The sequence below is a fragment of the Rana temporaria genome, chromosome 1 (assembly GCF_905171775.1).
Source record: "Rana temporaria chromosome 1, aRanTem1.1, whole genome shotgun sequence".
NCBI classification, from domain to species: domain Eukaryota; kingdom Metazoa; phylum Chordata; class Amphibia; order Anura; family Ranidae; genus Rana; species Rana temporaria.
The window spans coordinates 601,635,461-601,663,351 of NC_053489.1; the positions used below are offsets into that span (position 1 = coordinate 601,635,461).

General features: G+C 43.8%; 1 protein-coding gene across 1 annotated transcript in view; it reads left to right on the forward strand.

The window, feature by feature from the left end:
- SEPSECS (Sep (O-phosphoserine) tRNA:Sec (selenocysteine) tRNA synthase) overlaps positions 1 to 25,880 on the forward strand; it is a 62,494-nt gene extending 36,614 nt beyond the window's left edge. The window contains exons 8-10 of the mRNA XM_040335172.1: positions 14,242 to 14,335; positions 17,682 to 17,772; positions 23,489 to 25,880. Of these exons, the coding sequence (XP_040191106.1) occupies positions 14,242 to 14,335; positions 17,682 to 17,772; positions 23,489 to 23,792 (489 nt within the window). The 3' untranslated portion in view covers positions 23,793 to 25,880. The remainder of the gene's footprint in view (positions 1 to 14,241; positions 14,336 to 17,681; positions 17,773 to 23,488) is intronic.
- The last annotated feature ends 2,011 nt before the right edge of the window (positions 25,881 to 27,891 follow it).

Genomic DNA, 27,891 nt, shown 5'->3' on the forward strand with positions numbered 1-27,891 from the left:
AAATGCTGAGAGATTTAACCCAGTTGCTGCTATGGGTATTCCGGTCTCCAGGAAACTGCCTGAAAGCCTGTGCCTTGTGTCTGATTTAGGAACACTTTGCTTTTCTGATCGAAACAAGTGTTCTGGGCAAAGAAGAAGCCAAGAATTATACAAAAAATACTGTAATAACCCATACAGAATAGCTAACTGTAATCTGAATGTCACAGTATATTGTCTCAATACAATGTGTGCAGTGCACCATTTTTTAAAGGACATATGATGCAGCATTTATGTACCTGCTACCTTCTAATAACGGATCGAACAATAGACAGGGATCACTGTAGCTTTTGTCTGGAGTTGCTTATCTAAAGGAGGAACTGAGTGTGTCAAGGCTGCAAAAACCCTCATTCTCACAGACAAAAGCCAAGTCCTTGAAGACTACACTTGATCTTTTCCAAAAGGCTGTGAAAGTGATCAATGAACAAGACTAAAGCCTAGTACACACAGGCTGAATGTCGGGGCAGCATCAGCCGGTTCAATCAAAACGGGGGGGGGGGGGCTCCTCCTGAAGGGGTGGATATACTGAAGGGGGGTCTGTGTAACATGCAGGGGGTCCAGAGCTGCAGGGTTCTGTGTAATGTAAAGGGGTGCAGGGTGCTGTGTAATGTAAAGGGGTCCAGAGGTGCAGGGTGCTGTGTAACGTAAAGGGGTCCAGAGATGCAAGGTGTTGTGTAATGTAAAGTTAAATTAAAACAAATTATTTGTTCCAAATAATTTTTTCCTCTTTGTGTATGTTTAGGTGACCGGGGGGGGGGGGGGGGGCGTGCACCACAGGATTAGCTTGCACAGGGTGCCTGAACAACTAAGGCCGGCCCTGCCGACGGCCGATCTGAAAATTGTCTGGGGTGCCGACATCGCGGGAATCTTGGACAGGTAAGTGTCCCAATATTAAAAGTCAGCAGCTGCGGTATTTGTAACCACTCAAAGCGGGGGTTCGCCCGAAATATATTTTTTTAACATTAGATTGAGGCTAATTATTTGAAGCAGAATCAGGTGTGTTTTTTTTTTTTTTTTTTTTTTTTTAAATCAATGCAGTACTTACCGTTTTAGAGATAGATGTTTTCCACCGCTTCCGGGTATGGTCATCGGGACTGGGCGTTCCTATTTGATTGACAGCCTTCCAACGGTCGCATACATCGCATCATGAGTTGCCGAACGTCAGTGCGGCTCTATACGGCGCCTGCGCACCGACGTTCGGCTACTTTCGGAAACTCAGGATGGAGATGATTCGCTCAGTAATAGCAGCGCTCCATCAGGGGGATTTCCTAGCATCCTTGGTTATCAAGGACGCGTACCTGCATATCCCAATATGCGCGAAACACCAGAGGTTTCTGCGCTTTGCGGTCGGGGAGGACCACTTTTAGTTTGTGGCCCTCCCGTTCGGCCTGGCTTCGGCACCACGTGTTTTCACCAAAGTGCTCATCCCCATCCTGGCCCTGCTGCAGCAGTGCGGGATCGCTATCGTGGGATACCTGGACGACCTTCTTCTGAGAGCTTCCTCCAAGCTCAGAATTGGAAGAGGACGTGTCTATCACCTGTCAGACCCTCCGAGAATTCGGTTGGCTGCTGAATATCCAGAAGTCAGTGCTGGTGCCGTCTCAGCGGCTGGAATATCTGGGGTTGGTCTTGGAGGCGAGAGTTTTTCTCCCAGCGGAAAAGCTGCAGACTCTACAATCTGCGGTGCAGCGGTTGGCGACCCAGAGATGGGCGTCGCTTCGCTTTTGCATGAGAGTGCTGGGTCTGATGGTGGCCTCTTTCGAGGCAGTTCCGTATGCCCAATGTTACAGAAAGAGAGATTCTGTCACGTTGGAACAAACTTCCTTCGTCTCTGGATTACCAGATTCGGGTGAGTCGACTGACCAAGTCCTCCCTAGTGTGGTGGCTGACGTCTCTGGTACTCCGGACCGGGAAATAGTTTCTGCCGTGTTATTGGATAGTCATCACGACGGATGCCAGCCTCTCCAGCTGGGGGGGGTGTGTCTGGGGTGTCCAGTCAGCCCAGGGGCGCTGGATTCAGGAGGAGTCCTGCCTTCCAATCAATGTTTTGGTGCTCCGAGCAATCAAGTTGTGTCTCTCCAAGTGGTCTCTGGGTCTGCAAGGCCGACCGATCAGAATCCAGTCCGACAACGCCACGGCTGTGGCATACGGCAATCATCAGGGGGGCACACGAAGCTCGGCTGCAGCGACGGAAGTCGCGCACATCCTCCGGTGGGCCGAAAGCTACGTTCCAGCTCTGTCGGCGGTGTACATTCCGGGGGTGCTGAATTGGCAAGCCGACTATCTAAGTCGCCAAAAGCTAGACCAAGGAGAATGGTCGCTACACCCGGAGGTGTTTCAGAGTCTGTGCCAAAAATGGGTCACTCCGGACGTGGACCCTTTTAGCGTCTCGTCTCAATCGGAAGGTGTCACGATTCGTGACCAGGTCGAGGGACCCGTGGGCGGACACGTCAGAAGCGCTGGTGGCGCCTTGGGGTCACTATCGCCTAATATTCACTTTCCATCCCCTTCAGCTTCTTCCTCGCCTGCTGCGCTGGGTGGAAGCCGAGGGAATACCAACAATCCTTCCCTGGTACGCTTACCTGGTGCGTCTGGTGGCAGACGTTCCCTGGCGTCTACCCCTGAGGGAAGACCTTCTGTCGTATGGTCCTATCTTTCACCCTGCTTTACAGTCGCTGGCTTTGACGGCGTGGCTGTTGAGAGCCAGGTGTTGATGGACCGAGGTCTGTCGGGCTCGGTGATCTCTACCATGCTACGAGCACGGAAGTCTACTTCACAAAAGATTTACCATCGTACGTGGAAGGCCTACATGTCTATGTGTGAAGAGATTAAGTGGCACCCCCGTACATACGTGATGTCCCGGATTCTGCTGTTTTTACAGCGTGGAGTGGATCAGGCTCTCGCCTTAAGTATGGTTAAGAGTCAGATCTCGGCTCTAGCTGTTTACTTTCAGTGACCCTTGGCGGCGCACTCCTTGGTGCGTACGTTTGTGCAGGGGGTCCGGAATGTGGCCCCTCCTGTGCGTCCTCCACTGCCTCCATGGGACTTGAGTTTAGTTCTTTCGGCGCTTCAAGAAGCTCCGTTTTGAGGACATTCAGAAGATTCCTTTACGGACTTTGTCTCAGAAGGTGGTTTTTCTGGTGGCAATTACGTCGGTCAGACGAGTATCTGAACTGGCGGCCTTGTCTTGCAAGGCTCCTTACTTAGTCATCCATAAGGATAAGGTGGTGCTGCGGCCGCAGCCATCATTCCTTCCAAAGGTTGTTTCGGCTTTTCACATTAGAGAGGACATTGTTTTGTTATCCTTATGTCCTTGACCGAAAAACCCGAAGGAGGCCACTTTGCATTCCTTGGACGTGGTTCGGGCCCTACGGGTGTACTTGGCTGCTACGGCTCCGTTTCGGAAGTCGGACTCACTGTTCGTGTCGGTGACTGGTCCTAAAAAAGGTCTGTCGGTCTCGTCGGCCACCATTTCTAGGTGGATCAGACGGGTCATGCTCCAAGCCTATGCCCTAAAGGGGTGGGCGCCTCCCTTTTTTTTTAAATCAATAGGTTTTTATTGAAAATTTTTCTTTTTTATCATAAGTAACAGGGGATACAAGAGAATAGATATACACAATAATCGATGTGGAAGTACAGTACGATTTTCAGCAGTAGTACAACATGTAGGCTTAAAAATACATACATCATACAAGTTTAGGCCATATAGACCAACAGTTGTCAAATGCCCTACATTTTAATGAGTTTATAGCTATTCGACGTTCAAAAGTATAGTTTCTATGGACTGCAGTAACGACTTCATGGGCGCCTCCCTTTCAGGTCACGGCGCATTCGACCAGGGTGATTGGTGCCTCTTGGGCTTTCTGTCATCAAGCGTCTGTCTTACAGGTATGTAAGGCGGCGACCTGGTCGTCAATCCACACCTTCTCAAAATTTTACAAGGTGGATGTGAGTGCATCTTTGGATGCCTCCTTTGGTCGCAAGGTTTTACAGGCGGCCGTTTAAGGTTGAAATTCCTCTGTTGAGGAACTCTGGTTTGTTTGGGGTGAAGCTTGGTTTGCGTGTTTTTTTTTTCACCCCTCAATTTTTTTTGACACTGCTTGGGGACGTCCCTAAGGTCAATGTAGCTGTGTCCGTCCATGAACGGAAGAGAAAATAGGATTTTTGTACTCGCCGTAAAATCCATTTCTCTGAGTTCATGGACGGACACAGCACCCACCCCTCCTTTGTTTGTACTGCTTGTCTACGAACTGAGGCTGGATGTTCCAGAGAGTGGGATGTACCCGGGGACATGCCCCCTGGGAGGTGCTGTACTGAGAGAAGTGTTAACACTTAAAGTGCTGTTTTTTCTGCCTAGTCTCTCCTAGAAGGAAGGTATATAACCCTAAGGTCAATGCTGCTGTGTCCGTCCATGAACTCAGAGAAATGGATTTTACGGCGAGTACAAAAATCCTATTTTTCCGTGAGCAGTCCTGTAACCAATAATGGTGGTATGTGTGGCGGATTCGCCACAAGATCACCATTATCGTAGGCGATTGGGTATGGAGACAAGTTAGGGGAAGATGGCCCCCACCCATCTCCATAGCAGGGCGGAAGCGGCGTCAAAACGTCACTTCCGCCCATACTTATTTTTTTGTTGTCATTTTTTCAAATGACAAAATTGTATTACATTTTGTATTGCATTTTAGTCTTAATATGAGATCTGAGGTATTTTTGACCCCAGATCTCATTATTAAAAGGACCTGTCATGCTTTTTTCTATTTACAAGGCATGTTTTTTCTTTTTTTTAACTGTATAAAATTAAATAAAATCAAGTAAAATAAATAATAAAAAAAAGCGCGAATGCATACGTGAGTAGCGCCCGCATATGAAAATGGTGTTACTACCACACAAGTGAGGTATCACCGCAATCGTTAGAGCGAGAGCAATAATTCTAGTCCTAGACCTCCTCTAATTCAAAAGATGCAACCTGTAGAATTTTTTTTTTAAACGTCGCCTATGGAGATTTTTAAGGGTAAAAGTTTGACGCCATTTCACGAGCAGGCGCAATTTTAAAGTTAAAGATACATGTTTGGTATCAATTTCCTCGGCGTAACATTATCTTTCACAATATCAAAAAAATTGGGCTACCGTTACTGTTGTCTTATTTTTTTAATTGAAAAAGGTGAATTTTTTTCAAAAACAAGTGCGCTTTTAAGACCGCTGCGCAAATATGACAAAGTATTGCAATGACCGCCATTTTATTCTCTACGGTGTTAGAACCTCCAAACATATTTTTTATACATACATACATACATACATACATACATACATACATACATACATACATAAAAAAAAAAATTCTAAGTAAAAACTGAAAAACAGGCTAGGTCCTTAAAGGAGTTGTAAAGGAAAAAAATGTTTTGCCTAAAATTAATGTCTGCAAGGTAGACAGACAGAATAGTGTAATGATTCTGTTAAAAAACGAGTACATACCTATTAAATTCCTTCATCTATATCACCTCCGGCATTCTAGTTTCTGTTCTCTCATTCACTTCCTGGTTTGAGGTGCTCATTCATGTAAGAACTACATTTCCCAGTATGCATTGCGGCACGCCCAGTAATTCACACCTCCTTGAAGTCTCTAACACGTAGAGAGCGTCCTGCCGCACAGATGTAGTTCCCAAGAGGGGGCGAGCACGTTACTGACCACCGCAGTAAAGCCTCCCTTCGCGGTGGTGAGTAACAATCAGACAAGCAGGAAGTGAACAGAACAGAGAAGAAATAGAGTAACTTCTGAGCAAAAACAAACAATAAGGAAGTGAAAAGAGGAATGTCTGCAGGTAAAGGATGCTTATTATGAAGAAACATGTTTTCCTTTACAACCCCTTTAAGTGGTTAAGGATAAGAGGTTCATTTTGCACACAACTTTCAGGATGCATTTTTCCGATTGAATCCAAATAGAAAAAAATTTGAATCTTTTATGTGAAAACCTTTTTATGTACAAGTTCACACTGCCTACAGCTCTGTAGCAGAAAACCCTAAAGAGGTATAGGATAGGATTGCACCCGTCATCCACTGATAGTGAGTGCAATACTCTGCAGGCTCGTGTGTGTGGGGGGGGAGCAATAAATGCATTTTTTTTTTTCCTGCACCTTTTTGAACCTGGCCTTTAGGACCGGGTCTATATATGCAAGATGGGAAGAATTGATTATTAGGAATACAATTGTTTTGTAATAAAAAATATGCTGTTGTTTTATCAAATTTATGAATTTTTGCACAAGTCTCAATTTTTATAACCTTTTGAAAATGTCAATGGATTTGCCTGGACCAATTATCTTGTGCATATGCAATACTAACCTGTACAACAGAACACTTGCTCTGAGATGCCTTCTCAATTTCTAATAATACCAAATATGGCGTAAAACAAATTCTAGACACCTTTTTATATATATATATATATATATATATATATATATATATATATATATATTATATAAATAAATAAATTTAGTGGGTGCTTTTAATGAATTTTAATGCACAAAACGCAACATAATACCCAATTATTTTGTGAAAGATGAAAAGATTTTATGGCAAATAAATGGATACCTAACATGTCAAGCTTTAAAATTGTGCACGCTCGTGGAATGGCGACAAACTACGGTACTTGGATCTCTATAACCAACACTTTCAAGGCCTATAGGTTACCAGATTAGTTACAGAAGGTCTGGTGCCAGAATTGTTGCTCTTACGTTTGCGACGATACTTCACATGCGCGACCTAGGTATGCATTCACCTTTGCATGCAAGCACAGGGGGACAAGGGTGCTTTTAAAGAAATGTTATTTTTATAAAAAAATAAATTCAAAGCAATTTTCTAGCAAAAAATATTAATATGAACTAGTAAACCGTTCCAGGAAGGGCCTAATCAGCAAGTGGCTAAGGTAATATTCCACATCCTGCCCCATTGGGCATGTAGGATCATCTCCGGTTAAGGGTGTGGAGTATTTTTAAGACGGTTGCCATCCAAGTCACATGACGGGACTTTTTTTTTTTTTTAAATGTTAAAAGGATTATGTGGCCACTTTGGATACAATGGTACTTGGCTTAGCTTTTATTCCCCCACCTATAAAGCCTAACCATTGCACAAATAAGAATATAATACCCAGACTGTATTGCAGCGTAAGAGGTTCTAATTTAAAATGTTATATATTTTGAAGATCACTTTACATCAAGTACGAGTACCCGACAGATAAAAAAGTGGACAGTGCTCTTTAATGGACCTGGATTGTTTCTACATGAAGGTGCCTTTGCCATGTTGCTGCTTCATTGGCTGGCAATAGCTCTGACCTTCACTTCTGCTTTGTCTATATAGCATCCTATTGAGAATCAATTGCTATAAAAATACTAAGAATTCGTTTTTATATTTCTTCAGTCACATGTAGCCTTTTACCTTCACAGGACCTTTTACCATTTGACATTGATTTCTTTTTGTGGAAGTTTTTTTTTTTCACCACCAACACAAAAACCTCCCGCTTATGTGGGCATGTTACATACTTAAGCCTTTTCAAAATTTGCAGATTGTTCATCAAAAAAAAAAATAAAAAAAGCATTGAAATGGAGTTAAATATAGTACATGAAAATCAATGCTTCTGCCATCTCATTTCTCTGAAATAAGACCTTGTGCTCCAGGTTTGCTTGGGGTGCTATTAAGTTCCCCATAGAAGTAACTCCGGAAAAAAATAGCCTGTTATTGATTTGACCCCTAAAATAAAAAAATTCAAGCCCAGAAGCGCTATTAATCTCTTCTGCATTAAATTGGATCCCCATCTGTTTGTATGAGACTAAACTGGATGCATGTACGGTATGTTAGAGGTGGGGGAGCTGGAAAGTTATTTTCCCAGCTAGAAGTTAGAAAAAAAGTGATTGATGGCGACAACTTGCATGGTATTCCCTTCCTCTGATAAAAGCCTGATTATTTAATGCATTTTATTGACTGGTGAGTCCAAGGGCAAACATCAGTACATGCATCTCCCAGGCAGCTGAAGGTGAAGTCACAAATCCAACCTTATCTGATTAAGCATCACATAATATTAATTTATCTTATCGAGATTTACATTGCTGATGGCCAAGAGCTGACCTTCGCTATCACCTGATGCATTTTGTATTTACTTTTATTTATTTCTTTGAAATTGCACTGCAGCCAACTTTTTAATATGAAATGGAAATGCAAATGAGGTAGATGGGCAACCCTACAGTTTGTTTTTATAATGCAGATTTCGGATATTTTTTTGGTATAAACACTTTAATTTTGGCTACATTGTTTTGCAAATTTTTTTTTTTTCCTGTAACCAACTAAAACAAAAAAAAATTATTCTGATTTGATCAGTGTTGGTTAACCACTTGACCTCTGGAAAATGTATTCAATCCCCCCCCCCCCCCCCCTTCATGACTAGGCCTTTTTTGAATTTTGGCACAGTTTTTTTCCACAAATGGAGCTTTTTTTTTCTGTGTTTTTTGCGATATAAACAAAAAAAAGACAAACTACCTTTTTTATTTTTTTTTATTATTATTTATTTATTTATTTATTTTATTTCCGATATATAAAACCTATCCAATAAAAATATAATGTCTTGATTTAAATCTAGGCCAATATGTATTCTGCTACATATCCTATATACCCAATAAGCATATTTTGATTGGTTTGTGCAAAAGTTATAGGGCCAGATCCACATAGATCGGCACCGGCGCAGCGTATCAGATACGCTACGCCGCTGTAACTTACTTGACTTTGTTTCAAATCCACAATGAATTTGCGCCGTAAGTTACGGCGGCGTAGTGTATCTCTGGTGGCGGAATTCAAATCGGCGATTAGGGGGCGTGATTCATTTAAATGAAGTGCGTCCCCGCGCCGAATGAACTGCGCATGCTCCGTTTCAAAATTTTCCGCCGTGCATTGCGCGAAATGACGTCGCAAGGACTTCATTTTTTAAACTTAGACGTGACTTACGTCCATCCCGATTCACGGACGACTTACGCAAAAAAAAAAATCTAATTTCGACGCGGGAACGACAGCCATACTTAACATGGCAAGTCTAACTATACGCCGCAAAATACCAGCTTTTAACTTTACGCTGGAAAAAGCCGACTAGAGACGACGTAAGAGATAGCGACGGCCGCGCGTACGTTCGTGGATCGTCGGAAATAGCTAATTTGCATACCCGACGCGAACTCCACCCAGCGGACGCCGAAGTATTGCATCTACGATCCGAAGGCGTACGAAGCCGTACGCCTGTCGGATCAAACCCAGATGCCGTCGTATCTTGGTTTGAGGATTGAGGAAATTTGAAAGTACGCCGGCGTATCATTAGATACGCCGGCGTACTCGCACTGTGGATCTGGCCCATAGTGTCTAACCCCCCCCCCCCTCTTGCCTCTCTGTGGAGCGATTGCGGCCGCCGGACCCGCTTATCGGCTCCCACTTCGTGCCACGGACATGCACGCGCAAACATTATCTACTACAGGGAACAGTGTACGGGTACGTAGTTTCGTGCAATAGAGCCACCCTGCCGCTGTATATCTGCGACGGGCAGTCCTTTTAAGTGGTTTAAAGCTGAACTCCACAAAAAGTAAAAGTCCTATCTTACTGTGGGGCTCTGCCTGCACTATAAGTGCTAACTGCTCATTTATGTCTAGGGGACTGGGTAAAGCTGTATAGTTATCTGTTCCTCCACTCCCGCAGACTCCTCCATATTGCAAGTCCAGTCACTGCAGCATCTTCCCCACTGCACTCCAGCAGTCGGATGTCAGTGACCTCATCAATGCCAACCGGGGGTCTATTGCCCTTCAATGGACAGGAGGACACTCGCTGTCAAAATGTAGGGGAACGCCATCTGCCTGGGGTTCAGCTAAACGGAGGATTGGGTGAGAAAGGTACTTTTTTCCAGGGCTTTTTTTTTCAGTGGGAACTTGGCGGGGGGGGCGGGCGCCGCTGCTCACCACAATCGCTTGTAAACACAGAAGTCCGGTTTTTGTGTTTACAAGTGAAAGCTCTGCACTCTGTGTGTAACCCCCCTGAACTCTGCACGCTGTATGTAATGCAATCCTGGTATTTAATGCCCCTTTAAAACCCTCCGCCTGTTTGTGAAATTTGACTGACCACACCTACTATTTGATGTGATTTGGCGGGTGTGTGTGGGGAAGGGGTTTTAGGGGGGTTGCGGTTGAGTTCCAGCACCTATTATTTGAGAAAAAAAAGCCCTGACTTTTACCATCCACTAGACATAAATGGGCATGGAAAACCTTATAGTCTTCACTGCAAGGATGGCTTTCACTTTCCTGCGTTGTGCTTTAACCGACATCATATGCAGTTCAGAGCTCAACCCTTTGATCTGTAGATGAATAAAATGGAGTAGATAGAAAAGTAACAGTGTTTGACAGAAGCAGCTTTTACTCACTGATGCAAAGTCTTGTATTCTATTTACAGAATACAATGCATTCTGTGATTGGACAAGGGGCGGTCCTGTTCATCTGCCTCTTCCCTCCCCTTGTTCAATTACAGAATGCTTTGAATGCTTTGAATAGAATACAAGACGTTTTATCAATATGTGAGGGGAAGAGGGTGAGCAAATTCCCAGCTCACCTACCAGCCAGCCTGCAACAAACCAAATTGTCCTAACAGTTCATGTTAAAAACAAGGGCTTTAGTTTGCACACATTTGCAAATATATGTGGAATCTGCAGCAGCCACGTCACGGCACCCCCCGGTGTACTGCAATCCTAACTTTAATTTTGAGTCTACCAAGTTGGAGCACATATATAATAATGGATAGATTAAGGGCAGGTGTGCAGGCCTATTATGTAGCAAGAACTGCTGTATGAAAATCAGTTATAGGATAAACCCCCGGGAGATTATATCCTATCAGTAAGTGTCTCAACAGAATTTAGACCCATACTAAAAAAAAGAGAGGAACATTAAGGCTATGTTCACACTGCTGCAATTTATTTTTTTACCGCATTTGTGCCGCGATTTCAGGGAGTGCCAGTCTATAGAGCTGAATTTGTATCTCACACGGATCAAACTCGCACAGGACCCTTTTTTCCCCACAGCTTATATTCGCAATGCATTGATGTAACTATGTACCGTATTTATCGGCGTATATCGCGCACTTTTTTGCCCTGAAAATCAGGGCAAAATCGTGGGTGCGCGATATACGCCGATACCCGCTTCCCGCGCCGAGTTTTGAATACTGCGCCGGCATATACCGAGCGCAGTACACTCGGGCAGGCTCGGCCAGTCTCGGCTTCTTCCGCGGTCACGTCCTGTACGTCCAGGACGTGACCGCGGAAGAAGCCGAGACTGGCCGAGCCTGCCCGAGTGTACTGCGCTCGGCATATGCTGGCGCAGTATTCAAAACTCGGCGCGGGAAACGAGCGGTGAGGACGCGAGGACACCGGACCCGCCGAAGAGGACACCGGACCCGCCGAAGAGGACACCGGACCCGCCGAAGAGGACACCGGACCCGCCGCAGAAGGACACCGGACCCGCCGCAGAAGGACACCGGACCCGCCGCAGAAGGACACCGGACCCGCCGCAGAAGGACACCGGACCCGCCGCAGAAGGACACCGGACCCGCCGCAGAAGGACACCGGACCCGCCGCAGAAGGACACCGGACCCGCCGCAGAAGGACACCCGACGACGCAGAAGGACACCGGACCCGCCGAAGAGGACACCCGAAGCCGCAGAAGGACGCCGGACCCGACGAGGCCGCCGATGGACGCCGCGCAAGACACCAAAACTGTAAGTACAAAAATAACTTTTTTTCCACAGGTTTGGGGGTGCACGGTATACGCGGGAGCGCGTTATACCGCGATAAATACGGTAATTTAAATTTGCAATAGAATTCGCAGCAGTGTGGACCTAGCCTAAAGCACAAAAACCCCTGCACTACTGAGTTGCATGCAATCTCCTTTAGTTGGCTGTTAAGCTGCTTATCTGATGGACCTAATAAGATCCCCCAACAGCCAAATGTAAGGATTAAACTTCACGGTTTGTATTTTCATATTACTTTTTCACAGAGACCAGGACAAAGTTGTTGTTGTTTTTTTTTTTATCCTATTCCCTTTATAGTAGATTAAACCACACCGTGCTTGTTCTGTCTAATCTCCCCTGCTTCCCCGTGCTTCACTATGCTGCATCGATCGAGTGATACCTTATATAGGGAGACTCGATCGATGATGTCATTCCTACAGCCACACCCCCCTACAGTTGTAAACACACACTAGGTGTACACTAACTCCTACAGCGCCACCTGTGGTTAACTCCCAAACTGCAACTGTCATTTTCACAATAAACAATGCAATTTAAATGCATTTTTTGCTGTGAAAATGACAATGGTCCCAAAAATGTGTCAAAATTGTCCGAAGTGTCCGCCATAATGTCGCAGTCATGAAAAAAATCGCTGATCGCCGCCATTAGTAGTAAAAAAAAAATAATGAATAAAAATGCAATAAAACTATCCCCTATTTTGTGAACGCTATAAATTTTGCGCAAACCAATCGATACACGCTTATTGGGATTTCTTTTACCAAAAATAGGTAGAAGAATACGTATCGGCCTAAACTGAGGAAAAAAAATAATTTTATATATGTTTTTGGGGGATATTTATTATAGCAAAAAGTAAAAAATATTGTTTTTTTTTCAAAATTGTCGCTCTATTTTTGTTTATAGCGCAAAAAGTAAAAACCGCAGAGGTGATCAAATACCACCAAAAGAAAGCTCTATTTGTGGGGAAAAAAGGATGCCAATTTTGTTTGGGAGCCATGTCGCACGACCGCGCAATTGGCTGTTAAAGCGACACAGTGCCGAATCGCAAAACCTGGCCTGGGCATTTAGCTGCCTAAAGGTCCGGGGCTTAAGTGGTTAAAGAAGGAATGCTGCCTATGACCCCAAGAACACCATCCCCACCGTCAAACATGAAGGTGGAAACTATGCTTTGGGGTGATTGGGACAGGACAGGACAACTTCATTGCATCAAAGGGACAATGGACGGGGCCATGTACTGTCAAATCTTTGCGTGAGAACCTCCTTCTCTTAGCCAGTGCATTGAAAATGGGTCGTGGATGGGTATTCCAGCAGAATGACCAAAAGGCAACAAAGGAGTTGTTAAAATAAACCGTTCATTTAAAATTATAGAATGATCATTTATTTGTCAGTGGGCAAACGTACAAAATCAGCAGAGGATCAAATACTTTTTCCCTCACTGTAACAGAGGAAGGAAGCACCAGAGAGAAACAACACTTGGAGTTTTGGAGAGAGAAAAATAAACCCTACAGATTATGTGCTTTGTTCACATTTCATGACTAGGGTTTACAATCACTTTAACTGAATCAGTTTTAGTATATAAACCTCATTATTTAAGGAGTATAGTTACTGTATTTATTGGCGTATAACACTCACTTTTTTACCCTGAAAATAGAGGGTAAACTGTGCCTGCGTGTTATACACAGGGGGCTGTGGAATAATTTTTTCCTGAAACTTCCCTCTTAGGCCGCGTACACACGGTCGGACAAAACCGATAAAAATGGACCGAGGTTCAGTTTCATCGGTCCAAACCGACCGTGTGTATAGCCCATCGGTCTGTTTTGCTTTGGTCCAAAATTTTAAAGCATGCTTTAAAATCGAACCGATGGAGCGCTGCCCGATCGGTCCAAACCGATGGTTAGTACAGAAAGCATCGGTTCAAAACCCGCACATGCTCAGAATCAAGTCGACGCATGCTTGGAAGCATTGAACTTCGTTTTATTCAGCACGTCGTGTGTTTGACGTCACCTCGTTCTGACCCGATCGGTTTTTGGAACGATGGTGTGTACGCACATCAGACCATCAGGCCACTTCAGCGGTGAACCGATGGAAATGGCCCGTCGGACCATTCTCATCGGTTTGAAACGACCGTGTGTACGTGGCCTTAAAAGTTCGGGTGCGTGTTATACGACTGCGTGTTATACGCTGATAAATACAGTATATATGGGGCAAATAAATGAGTTTTCAGTCATTGGATCTTTTGCCAATTTTGTTTAGCCCTTTCGTGGGTGAGACACTGCCCTGTGTTTACTATGACTTATGACATATAGATTGTTGCATCGGTTGTTGTTGAGTTCACAATTCAAGTGTACATTGCGGCTTTCTCACACATCTATGCACAGTAACCCGGTTCTTTTCTTGTAGGAAATGTTTACATATCTCTCCAGTGAATTGAAGGCACTTGCAGAAAAGCACAATGAATGCTTACTAGATACGCCACACAATCCAATTTCACTAGGTAAGTTAAGCTAATTCAGTTTTGGGTTGATTTTTGATTGGCTAGATCAACTCTTTGCTTGTATCTCTATAATACGCTGAATGTCTAGGGAGGTCCTAGATCTGTCTGTCCTCCATAGATTCCCAACGGTATCGGCCGGTCGTAGGTCTCCTGGACCCGGAAATTGGCACACATGTAGCCCCATTTCTCCTCTACAAGTGTGCAAAGTTTTTTGTCTGGGGGACCTACGGCTGGGGAGCACCGTTGTGTGTGTGTGTGTGTGTGTGTGTGTGTGTGTGTGTGTGTGTGTGTGTTTTTTTTTTCAAAGCTGGTACAAGCCCTAGGCTTATACTCGAGTCAATACGTTTTCCCATTTTTTTTTTTTTTGTGGTAAAATGAGGTGCCTCGGCTTATATTTGGGTCGGCTTATACTCGAGTATATGCGGTAATTTTGTACATTGAGGCTTCCAGCATTCTAAAAGCCCATTCATTTTTAAATAGGCTGGCAGAGCACCTTGGCACGTGGGGAAAAAACAAAACACACCTGCATTATTTTTTAGCACAAATGCACAGCATGTGTGTTGCGGTGCACGGTATTCGTACATTAAGGTGCCATTGTAAATGGTGTTTTCACGACACATAGGTTTGGAGTTTGGATCTGGGAATCAAGTCACTGGGCTTGGCAGCATCCACCCAAAACCTAAATCCCTTGTTATCTGGATTTACCATTTAAAATGATAAAAGCCCAACTCCAGGTTGGAAACTCCTCCGACCAACCCCTCCACCCCTAACCCCATTTTGGTTTGGTTAATTTGTCTGATCTGTTACGTGACATACACCTCCTCTTCCCCCTGTTAGTAGGCAGGTCCCGAATCCTGCAGAGAACACTGCCACATAGGGGACAAGGAATGTGCTTGATATCCTGAGCTCACAAGAAGTGGTATAAAATATACTAGGTGTCAGTCAACCAGGAGAAGGGCCAACCGCACTTGATGGAGGTGTATGTCTTCAAGGAACAGCACCGAAAAGTTGCGCATTGCAGCCAGAGCTGCTTTTTCTTTTTCCCCCTTTTTTTTTTTTTTTTTTTTTTGTTCTCCAATAACCCTTGGGTAATATTTCCTGTATTTCAGTTTTCAAGTGAAGCAAGTTGATTTTTCAAAAGAAAATAATCTCAGAGTTTACTGCGTTATTTATGTCTGCCTACAATGAATGTGTTTTACCAGTACAAAGCCTTTACACAGCTCCATGTAAAATAGGTCTATTGATTGCACTTGCTATTATGTCCAGTCTGAGAGCTGAGTACAAATGGTCTTTGATAGCCCACTGTGCATTGTTAGACTGTTTAGTATTAATAAGCTGAAAATGTTCAAATCCAAATTGGAGCTGAATTGTTAAAAACAAACAAAAAAAAAACCCTTGCAGTGGGGTCCCCCCATATTTCAATGGTTAAGTATAGGTGTGGCCGAAAAAGCTGTGATGTCATATTCCTTGCTCCCTGGGCAGCTGCCGCTCTCCTCCTCTTCTTTTGATTCTGCTGGTTTGTGGGCGGGCCTTTGCCATCCTAGCATGCAATACAGGACTGCTGGATGGGGCTTGTCAGTGCAAGGATTAAGGTATATCCCAGAATTTAGCTTCATTGGCTCACTCAAACTCCAAAAGGGATAATTTTACCAAACCACATTTTTACCACTTCCCTTTAAAAGAGAAGTATGGGTTTGGGGGCTATTGCAGTTTCATACTTGCCTAGGTGGATGCAGTATTGGTCTGATGCTGCATCTGTCCCCTGGCGCCTCTGCGCTGAGAACCGAACATTGCCGATGGCTCAATTCTCACAGCTCCCTAAGCAGAGAGCTGCTGCCTGTCAGTCAGCAGCTCTCCTCTCTGCTTCTCCACGCTCACTGGAGCACTGAGCTGTGGAGGGGCGTGGAACGGCGATCTCAACGGCTCACTGAGACTGGCAATCAGTTCTGGCACCTGGCTGATGGAGACTCTTGGAGTTGGGATGTTGCGGTGCCTGGACTGATTGGTGACAACAGCAGAGAGCCGACTGCTCTCCGCTGAAAACGGGTCACAGGAGTGCAAAACTAATTTCACTCCTGTGACCCATAGGAGAAGCTCAGACTGGACTTCTCCTTTTTAAGCTGCAGTGGCCAGAGGTGTGCACATGTCTCAGCCATGTTACTTTGCAGTCATTGCAAAGAATTAAACTCCCTGTTGTGTTTGGTGGGTATTCCCGTCTTGCAAATGTGACCATTTCATATGAATAGGGCTGTGCTGCATGCAGTTGGGGAATGTTAGTGCATTAACAGCTATAAATATGCACTGATTACTATGTAAATGTCACTGGTAGGGAAGGGGTTAACACTAGGGTGTGATCAAGGGGTTAAGTGTGTGTGTGTGTGTGCGTGTGTGTTCCCTAGGTGTGATCTAATTGTATGGAGATAGGACTGACTGGGGGATCAGACATATCATTGTTTCTACTTCTACTCCCTGACAGAATAGGGATTTGTTTTTACACACACAAAACCCCGTGCTGGCTTTTGTGAATGCGACCGCGCCCGCCGGCGACGCGCATTGCATCCCCCGCCAGGCAGGGCACGCATCCTCTGGCAGCTCTTGGAGGATCCCGTACCTTACGGAGTTTCGCACAGCGGTGCCATTGTGCCGCAGTAGAAGTACATGAGGCGGTCGGGAACCGGTTAATGCATTCAACTCCCTTTTTAAGCCCTGTTGGGGTTTTTTTCTGCCATCTTTGTCCCATTGGGGAGCTTTACCTTCACTTCCTGTCCCATAGCCGAAATAGGAAGTGAGAGGAAATCCTTTCAAAGAGAGGGAATCCCTGGTTGTCACCGGAACTAATGTACCCATTGAATGCTGTCGCTCAAATTCTGTTGACAACCCAAAATTTGGGAGTTTTTCACTTTAAAGGATAATCGTAAAGCAGTCCCTTTACCTAAGTAAGAGCGCAATACCAACCAATGTGCAACAAGTAAATATTCAACTTTATAAACGTATATCCAAAAGTCCACAGTAATGTCATATATGCTATTCAAAATAAGTCAACCTGGCATAAGTGCTCTGTGTCAGCTTGAATCCAAATCGCACGTGCTCTGGGCTAAACCTGTGTCTTTCACTCCACTATGCCCTTAACACCTGCACACATACACATACACACCCCACTCAGATTCCTATGGTTGGAGCACAGAGCACCAGCAGGGGACCCTAGAAGAGGAGGATTGGGGCTGCTCTGTCACAAAACCATTGCACAGAGCAGGTAAATATAACATGTTTGTTAATATAAAAAAAAAAACTTGGCAGCATAAGCTATATATAATTTTTTATTTTTCTGTCTTTGTGTGGCAATTAGCTATGTCTTTGAAGAATCTGAATGATGAGGGCGGGACAGCCATCACTCAGTTGGGATCTATGCTTTTCACAAGACAGGTGTCTGGGGCAAGGTAAGTGGCCTCTTGTTCTATGATCTATTTACACAGTAAGTTGGATTTAACCACTTCAATACCAGGCAGTTTCCTCGCTTCCCAGGGCAATTTTCAGCTTTCAGCACTGTCGCACTTTGAATGACAATTGCACAATCATGCGACACTGTACCCAAACTACATTTTTATCATTTCCTTCCCACAAATAGAGATTTCTTTTGATGGGAATTGATCACCACTGGGGTTTATTTAGTGCTAAACAAACTTAAAAATGTCTGAAAAATAAAACTGGTGGTCGCTGATAGGTGGCACTGGATAGGCAGCACAGAATTGTGTGTATGTATACGTGTGTATGTGTGATTCTGCACTTGCGGTTATCGGGCGCTACCAGCGGCTTGTTCTTGCTGTGATTTTTACACAGTGGGAGCAGATCAGCAGGACCCATGGACCCGATGTCTGCCGGCAACAGCTGACCGTTCGGCAGTCTGCCTATCCATGCCTTCCACTAGTAAAATTGCCTCCCCCACTACACTAAAACACATCTTGGGCACACAGTTAACCCTTTGCTTGCCCCCTGATATTAACCTCTTCCCTGCCAGTGTTATTAATGCAGTGACAGTTCATATTTTTTTTTAGCAATGATCACTGTATTCGTATCACTGGTTCTCAAAAATGTGTCGGATCGTGTCCCGCGCAATATATTGCAGTTCCGCTATAAGTCGCTGATCGCTGCTATTGCTAGTAAACAAATCAATATACGATTATTATGACTTAAAATATGTAGCAGAATACATATTGGCCTAAATTGATGAAGAAATTGATATTTTTTTTTTGTATGGGTTTTAGAGCATAAGGGAAAACAATTACTAAAAATTTGCATGAGATTGCATTCACTTATGTGGGTGTCCTATGAATGTTCAGTGAATGCAGATGTCACTCAGCTCATCAGATACCATTGTTGCAACCTGAGGAATGATCTGCTAGGGCTATTCCCCGCAGGGGAAACACATGGATTTTGGAATGGAGCTTTGAAGTCCTGGGATGATCTCATTTTGAGTTTAGAAAATGCAACCCCTGCTCCTATACAGCTCTTAAAGGATTTGTTTTTTATTTCTAATACCTTTTATAGGTGTGTAATGCTTGCATTGCCATACTGCCAGATGAATTTATTATTCTTTCAATTTTTCTTTAAAGCGGGGGTTCGCCCTGTAAAAAAAAAAAAAAAAGTTTTTTTTATTAGACAATTAAATTCGGCATCGTAGCGCGAGCTACGGTATGCCGGTCTTACATTTTTTATGCCCGTACTCACTGCGGTATCGTTGATTGAAGAATCCGGGGAATGGGCGTTCCTCTGGTGAGAGAAGGTGATTGACGGCCGGCCCTGGCACGTCACGCTTCTCCGGAAATAGCCGAAATAGGCTTGGCTATTCACGGCGCCTGCGCATAGCCTGTGCGCAGGCGCTGTGAATAGCCGAGACCTACTCCGGCTGTCTTCGGGGAGCGTGACGTGCCAGAGCCGGCCGTCAATCATCCTCCCTCTCCATAGGCACGCCCATTCCCCGCGGGAGTCGGATTCTTCAATCAACAATAGCACAGTGAGTACGGGGTTTAAAAATTTAAGACCGGCATACCGTAGCTCGCGCTACGATGCCGAAAGTAATGGAATAATGGGGTGAAGGAGGGTGAACTACCGCTTTAAATGGTAACCTCCATTTCAATATAATCTTGGGACATTGTATTTGACTCCAGTGTGATTTGCAAGTCTGAATGATTTTCTGGTCTCTGATGGCCTTGAGGAACATTTGTACTTCAGGGCGAAATGCTTCATTACACTGAATTGTTCTGAGTTTACTTGCTTGGGAGCAAACTGCTGTATCCACACATTGGCCATCTCTTCGTTCAGCAGTCTGGCAGATCAGATTCAGCTGAGGTGGTTCTGTCTCCGTAGTGCTGGGATGCTCGGCAGCTGACACACTTCTAGCTCAATGCTAGTAAACTAATTCATAACATGGGAGGCTTGTGTAGTCATTTGAACAGTGCATCTTTATTAGGACCTTCAAATGAGGAACATCCCAAACACGTACAACATGGTAGCTTGTTTGTGCCATGAGCAAAAATGGGGTCATATACCGTGTTTCCCCGAAAATAAGCCCGGGTCTTATATTAAATTTGGCAACACAAGACACAGTAGGGCTTTTTTTCGGGGTAGGTCTTACCATGTAATGTGCTGTCTTTTATCCCCCCCCCCCTTCCCAGTCAGACCGAAATCCCCAGTGTGAATTGAGTTCAAATGCTTGTAAAATCCTATAATCCACTCTATTACAGTAGTATATAATGTACAATGTGTGTGTTTCTGTAATATCATTTTGACACATACCTTCGTTATAGCGCTGCTCTGTGACCCACCGGAGCTCTCTTCCCCGCATTTATATCAGAGAAACACACACATTGTACATTATACACTACTGTAATAGAGTGGGTTATAGGATTTTATAAGCATTTTAAACTAGGGCTTATTTTCGGGGTAGGGCTTATATTGACACCCTCCAGGAAATTAATGCTAGGTCTTATTTTTGGGGTAGGTCTTACTTTCGGGAAAACACGGTATAAGTAGCCTGATAAATCGAATCATCTACTTATCTATTTAACATGTACATAGGGGGAGGTATAAACCACGCCTGTTGCTGCCCTGTGCTTTTAAAAACGCTAGCTACCCGATTGTCATGGTAATCCCATGGCTTCTATACTTTGTGAGTCATTGGCCTAGAACAAGTATGCATGTTGGGAAATCCTGACTTTTTTTGCAGATGACTATTTGCTTGTTGCTCAGTTTTGAAGAAATTGGGTCAACATGACAACCAGGCAACTAGCATTTTGAGGAAGAGAGGTTAGTGGTGACTTTATCCATACTTCTCTGGGCACTTGTTTCCTTTTTATGAGATAAAATAATGCATTGTCCCAGTAGTGCCGGTTGCCAAGCTATAAAGGCAAGTAGACACAATAGGTACTGTTCACCTATACACTATGGCCAGGCATTAAAAATGTTCTTTATACAAGCAGACTTGTTTATTAAATTGCTGCCTCTTCGCTTTAGGCATCTAGGGCTAGGCTGTGAAAGTCTAATACGTGATATATACTTGGGAGGCATAGCAGAATGTGTTTTTGTGGTGTAATTAAAAGTATTGTTAAAATGACAACTTTGTGAAAAAATCTAATTCTATTTAATAATTTTCCCCAAAAATTGTGACAAACACCACTTAAAAAAACTCGCCATGCCTCCTTCTAAATATATTGTTTACGTTCCAAAAAAGGGTCATTTGGAGAGGGGGTGGTGTTGTACTGTCCTGGCATTTTAGGGTCTCAAATGATATAGTACATCACGATCGATCAATTTTCTGATATGTATACCATAGTTAATTTTACACGGATACACTGATTTGGGTTATATTTTTTTTCCAAGGAAATGTAGCAGAGTACATTTAGGCCTAAATTTATGAAGTAAGATGGCTTATTTGCATAACAGAAACTAAACTTTTTTTTTTTTCATTTATAATGCAAAAGAAAGCTCTATCTGTCCCAAAAAATGATTGAATGCCAGTTATTCGGTCATGCAAAACTGTATCCAAATAAAATTTCTGAGTGTGACAGTGCTAAGAGCTGAAAATTGGTCTGCAGGGGTGGGGGTGAAAGTGTCTTGTATCGAGTTGGTTAAGACAGTTTATCACATAAATAAAGCATCTTCCTGTTCTTCCCAACTTCTTTACAGCCTTGTGTATCATTACAGTACAGTTGCTCTAATGCACTACCTTGAAGAGTTAAAGCCTGTACAAACCACTCTTACCTACAGGTAAGCCTAGATTTAGGCTTACCTGTAGGTGCAGGAAAGATCTCCTAAAACTCCACGGTTTAGGTGATATTCACAAAAGAATATAGAATATAGAAACAGCGATCGTGCCGTTTCTAAAGGAAGGTCATGATGTGACTGGTGATTCCGGGCAGTCACAGAGCTGGAGTTCGTGGCCCCGGAAGGAAGATTGGTGAAGAATGGATTCTTCCTGCAACAGGGGACAGCGGTGACATCGCAGGCTTCGGTTTTAGTTATGTGACACATAATGGGCTACTATGTGATGCATAGTAGCCCATTATGCTTTACCTTTGCAGGGAAATAAAGAGGAAGTAAAACTTATTAGGGTTTACTTCCTTTTAAAGAGTAGAGTGGAGGTCTCCAAACTTTCTAAACAATGGGCCATTTCACTGCCATTCAGACTTTTGGGGGGCCAGACTGGCCAGTGGGAATAGAAAATGCCTCTTGCTTGGTGGTCCTAGTGTCAGTTGGACACATAGTGCCAAGTCGGTGTCAGTGGATGGGATAGTGACCCATCGTTGGTGTCAGTGGATGGGATAGTGGCCCATCGTTGGTGTCAGTGGATGGGATAGTGGCCCATCGTTGGTGTCAGTGGATGGGATAGTGACCCATCGTTGGTGTCAGTGGATGGGATAGTGGCCCATCGTTGGTGTCAGTGGATGGGATAGTGACCCATCGTTGGTGTCAGTGGATGGGATAGTGACCCATCGTTGGTGTCAGTGGATGGGATAGTGACCCATCGTTGGTGTCAGTGGATGGGATAGTGACCCTTCGTTGGTGTCAGTGGATGGGATAGTGACCCTTCGTTGGTGTCAGTGGATGGGATAGTGACCCTTCGATGGTGTCAGTGGATGGGATAGTGACCCTTCGTTGGTGTCAGTGGATGGGATAGTGACCCTTCGTTGGTGTCAGTGGATGGGATAGTGACCCTTCGTTGGTGTCAGTGGATGGGATAGTGACCCTTCGTTGGTGTCAGTGGATGGGATAGTGACCCTTCGTTGGTGTCAGTGGATGGGATAGTGACCCTTCGATGGTGTCAGTGGATGGGATAGTGACCCTTCGTTGGTGTCAGTGGATGGGATAGTGACCCTTCGTTGGTGTCAGTGGATGGGATAGTGACCCTTCGTTGGTGTCAGTGGATGGGATAGTGACCCTTCGTTGGTGTCAGTGGATGGGATAGTGACCCTTCGTTGGTGTCAGTGGATGGGATAGTGACCCTTCGTTGGTGTCAGTGGATGGGATAGTGACCCTTCGTTGGTGTCAGTGGATGGGATAGTGACCCTTCGTTGGTGTCAGTAGGAGGAATAATGTTTTGTACCAGAGAGGAATAGTGCCCCAAGGGCTGGAAAAAAGGCAAGCAAAGGGCCACAGTTTGGAGACCACTGTCTTAGTGAACCCCGTGATGCAAAAGTCCCATGCCAAACACCTAAAGTAGATTTCATTTGACTTGAACTGGGAAATGGCTTCATGTATATTTTGGACAGGACAGTGGAGCTGCCAAGAGAAATACTTGGGAGATACAAACTTTAAATAGGTTTACTAAAAATTTTAGTTATGGGCTGAATATTTTTTTGCCGTACTTGGGGCATGTGGCCTCCAGCAAGACCATAGATCTAGGGAATGCAGTTGTCGGTACTCATGGACACTTCCTTTAGTGCCAAACATTTTTTTTTTTTCAGGACCCCTTAGCATGAAGTATAGCGGTATCCAACAAGCTTTAGGCTTTTCAGGGTAATACCTTGTTTACAAATCGGTCATAACATTTTTAGATTGTGGCTACAGAAATAGTGTTGACATTTGTGTATACTAGTCCTTTAACCTCTTATAGGGTATGCTACTATTTTATATTTATTCTTTTCCCCCTTTATACAGGGTGGTGCCGCTTTGTTCTTCACAGACCGTTAATGGGTACGTTTTTAAGGGTTTCATGTCTCACAGCAACAACTATCCATGCGCTTACCTGAACGCAGCGTCTGCCATCGGCATTAAAAAGCGAGATGTTGACATATTCATCAAAAGACTGGACAAGTGCCTAAGGCTGTGCAGGAAAGAGAAACATTTAGGAGCTGAAACGGCGGGTGATCTGCAGGCAACAAAGGAGGATGTCGCGGAGTTAACACAGCAGCTCGCAGAATCTTTACAAGTGGAAGCCGAGGATCAGCCGCTATTGACTTAACACGATAAGGATTATTTATAAGCTGAAGAACATTTCTTTAAACTGCAATGCAGTTGACTGTGCCCACGCTTGTACTTAATCATACATACACAAAATGCAGGGAATATTTATGGTTGAAATTGGTTTGCAGCCAATATAATAAACCTGAGATTTTTTTTTATCAACACATGCAGAAATATTTTAGACATATTTGCAACAAATGTGACATTGAACTTGCAACATCTTTCCTCTTTTGTAATCCACACACTGATACTGGCCTGAGGTATTTCTAAAGTGAACCTGTAGTTCTATCCTATTGGGCTCCCCCCCCCCCCCATTCTTCTGTTAAAAGTAACAGGGGCCCCTTCCCCTGGCCAAAAGTTACTGAGGACAAAGATTTATCCGTTCCTTTTCTCTGTAGCCTCAGCTGAACAGATGAATGAATAGGAAGTGCTCCAAGGCTTCCTGCTCATTCACTAACTAGCATAGTAAACAGCGTTTACTATATTTCAGAGTGACACATGACATGGACACAGGGTGATTGGTAGCAATCGCTCACTGTGTTAATTCAGGAATGGAAGGTAAATTATTTATTTACGGCCCCTTCCCCCCCCCCCCCCCACACTCTCTATACCAAAACACACACATACACCCCCCCCCCCCCCCGTGTGCCTGCAGCAGCTGCCAGCAGGGGAGGAGGGAAGCCATAAACTCTGCAGGGAAAAGGGGCACGTGGGAGCCCAGATAGCAGATGGAAGGGGGGCACGTGCTAGAACCAATCCCTCTGCAGTGCAGCCGGAGGGAGAAAGAAGAGCAGAAGATGGCAGTGTGCTGCAAAGGGAGGCAGAAGAGGATTGGTGTCTGCTATCGGACAGTACAGCTCACCCTCCTGCCGGGCCACCCTTTTGAACTGATGGGGTCTGGTCCCAGTACAGGAGGGCTGGCTGTACTGCGTTATCAGAGGCCCTGACACTCCTCTTTAACCAGACCTCTGCCGACTTAACAGCCCAACCATTGGCTGTGAAATGCCTGAACCACTACTGCCTGTTAAAATTCTGGTATTTGACAGCTGAATGACAGTGGGTGAGGCTTAATTCAACTTTAGCAGAAGCTGATGCCCTACATCTAGGTCCTAGGATTTTTTTCCTCTTTTTTTTGCATTGCACCGGGCATCAGTGGAACACGGGTACATCATTTTCTGCCCATACCTCCTGTATGGGCTTTCAGTTGAAAAGCTGGAGAAAGTATCAATGAACTACAAGTACAGGACTTGTAGTATATTCATTCACAGATTTCTGTGAAAGGGCAGATGTGCGGTTTGGAGACCCTGCGAACCCCTGCGCACAAGCAGGGAGTGCTTGGAAACATGTTGCACCCTAAATTCTGATGTAACATGTTTCTAAAGGCGTACTAATACCTAGTACACAATGAGAACATCGGACAACTGTCCATTAACCTGATCATCATTACACCGCAGAGAGCAGATTAAAAATGTTTCCCGTACAGTACCAGAACAAATGATTTTTGTTTTAATTAGTATAGTATTTGTACGAAAAAGATTTGTGGGACTAAGACCATGCATGCGTGGAAACGAAAGAACACAATACATTACATCACTTCCGAAGTTGTATTCTGTCGTATGAGAATTTTTGTAACTTTAGTAACCTATTGATTTTCGATATGAGACTAACATGCAAAAAAAAAAAATGGATGATCATTTGTCCGATATTTTTATTGTGCATACTAGGCATTAGACTTTAATTTTCACACTGTGTGAGACAAGTCAACTGTGGATGATATAGCACTTATAGGAAGCATTCTGCAATTGCTTTTGACCAATTTTTTTTTTTTCATCCATTGCACAACTTTCACTGATGACACCACCAATGTAGCCAAGATATGTCTATTGTCCTGATATACTCGTGAGATGCTGAAAGAACGGTGTGCCTAGGCGCAGTCGCTTGTAAAGATGTGCTCTGCTGCTTAAAATTGGAACTTCTAATTGGAAATTATTTCGTAAAGCATGTTTGTTGGTTTGTTTTGTTTTGTTTTTTTTCCCCCCTTCCAATGATTTGCTTTCTCATATTAAATGATGTTGGGGTCCTTTTACATGAGCGTTCCATTTGTTTCATCAGTTCAGTCAGTTTCTTATCAGTTTCTTATCAGTTTTACATCAATTGTATATCTTTTACATCCACTACCAATGCAAAACGGACCATTTTTACAGTTTACTTCTGTGTGTTTGTTTTTTCTTTTATTTATTTTTTGTCAGTTCCATTTTTTTAACAGAAGAAAAAAAGGGCTTTGATACGTTTCAAAAAAAAGGATGTTGACGGAAGCGTAAATGGATGTGTGTGGATAGATAGAGAGAGAGATAGATAGAGATATAGAGAGATAGATCGATAGATATATTTGATCATCCGTTTTTTCCATAGGGATTCAGTTATGTCTGTTTTTCATCTGTCGATGGATGGATGAGAGACGGGACAAAAGGAATGCCTGTGGGAATGGAGCCTTAAATTGATGCTAAAGCATCATGTTTTTTTTTTTAATATATACACCTAACAAACATACTTGCCTCCACCGTGCAGCATGTTTTGCACAGAGTGGCCCCGAACACTGACTTCTGGGGTCCCTCGGCAGCTTCTCCCCACATCAGATAACCCCCTAGGAGAAGTGCTCTCCTCTGGGCTTACCTTGCGGGTGCACTCCCCAGCCATTCATTCACTGTCCATAGACTCCGAATGTATGACCCGGCCCTGCTCCCCCGGTGCCCATGTCATTGGATTTGATAGACAGTAGCGGGAGCCAATGGCTGCACTGCTATCAATTTATCCAGAGAGGCAGATCGCTTCACCGCCGAGTGAATTCCACGGCTCAGGTAAGTAAAACGAGGGGGCTGGTGACTGCCATAGGATGCATTAAGGTGAAAAAACACAAGGGTTTACAAACCCTTTTAAAGAATCCCTGTTAAGCATAATAAAAAGTACAGTATTTACAGGTCAGCTGCATCTTGCTGGTGCATATACCACAGACACCGCCTAACTTTATAGTATCGTGTATTTCAAATTGTAGTTGTAGCTGGCTAATTGACCATCATTTTTCCATTTATAAAAAACTAGGGCTTGGGGGTGAAATTAGATGATTAGTTAAACTTTGTGTTTCTTTTTGTCCCCTCCCATAAACTGAAGAAAAATTTACATTCTTTCTGTTCTACATAATTTTTGCTGTACTTTTTTTTTCCTGTTTTAATGGATAACTTTTTGGTTCCTTTTAGGTCCATCTAACCATACTCTGATGCCGCGTACACACGATCGGTTTGTCTGATGGAGCGTTTTCATTAGACGAACCGTTCGTGTGTGTGGGCCCCATCGTTTTTTTTCCCATCGGTGAAAAAACATAGAACCTGTTTTAAAATTATCTGATGGTTAAAAAAACGATAGAAAAAAACTATCGTCTGTGTGGAAATCCATCGGTTAAAAATCAATGCATGCTCGGAATCAAGTCGACGCATGCTCGGAAGCATTGAACTTCATTTTTTCTCAGCACGTCGTTGTGTTTTACGTCACCGCGTTTTGACACGATCGGTTTTTTAACTGATGGTGCGTAGGCATGACTGATAAAAGTCAGCTTTATCGGATATCTGATGAAAAAATCCATCAGACCGTTTTCATCTGATGAACCGATCGTGTGTACAGGGCATGACTGTTTAGACTGTCTGTATAGGTTGTATAATGGGTCGTTTACCATCTATGGAGATCTTGGGATACAAGCGGATATGCTTTGTACAAAGCTGTTTTTGGCCCATCTGATTGTTAGTGTGAAAACCTGCAGGTTCTGAACAGTTCTATGCAGTTTCATCCCTAATTACACTTTTCTGAAGACCAGGTTACAATTCTAGTTATGCTGGATTGCATACAAATGAAAATTTAAATGGATCATGCTTTAAAAATATCTAAGTGCCTTTTTGCCCTTAATGTTCACTGTCCAAGGAAGCTGATTTTTTGTTTTTTCTGAATAAATATTTTACACCTCATCTAATGTGGTTTTCTTCGCTTTTTTTTTTTTTCCATCTTTGTTGGAAAGCCATTTTAAAATCGGTTGCCAGTTGCACAAAGAA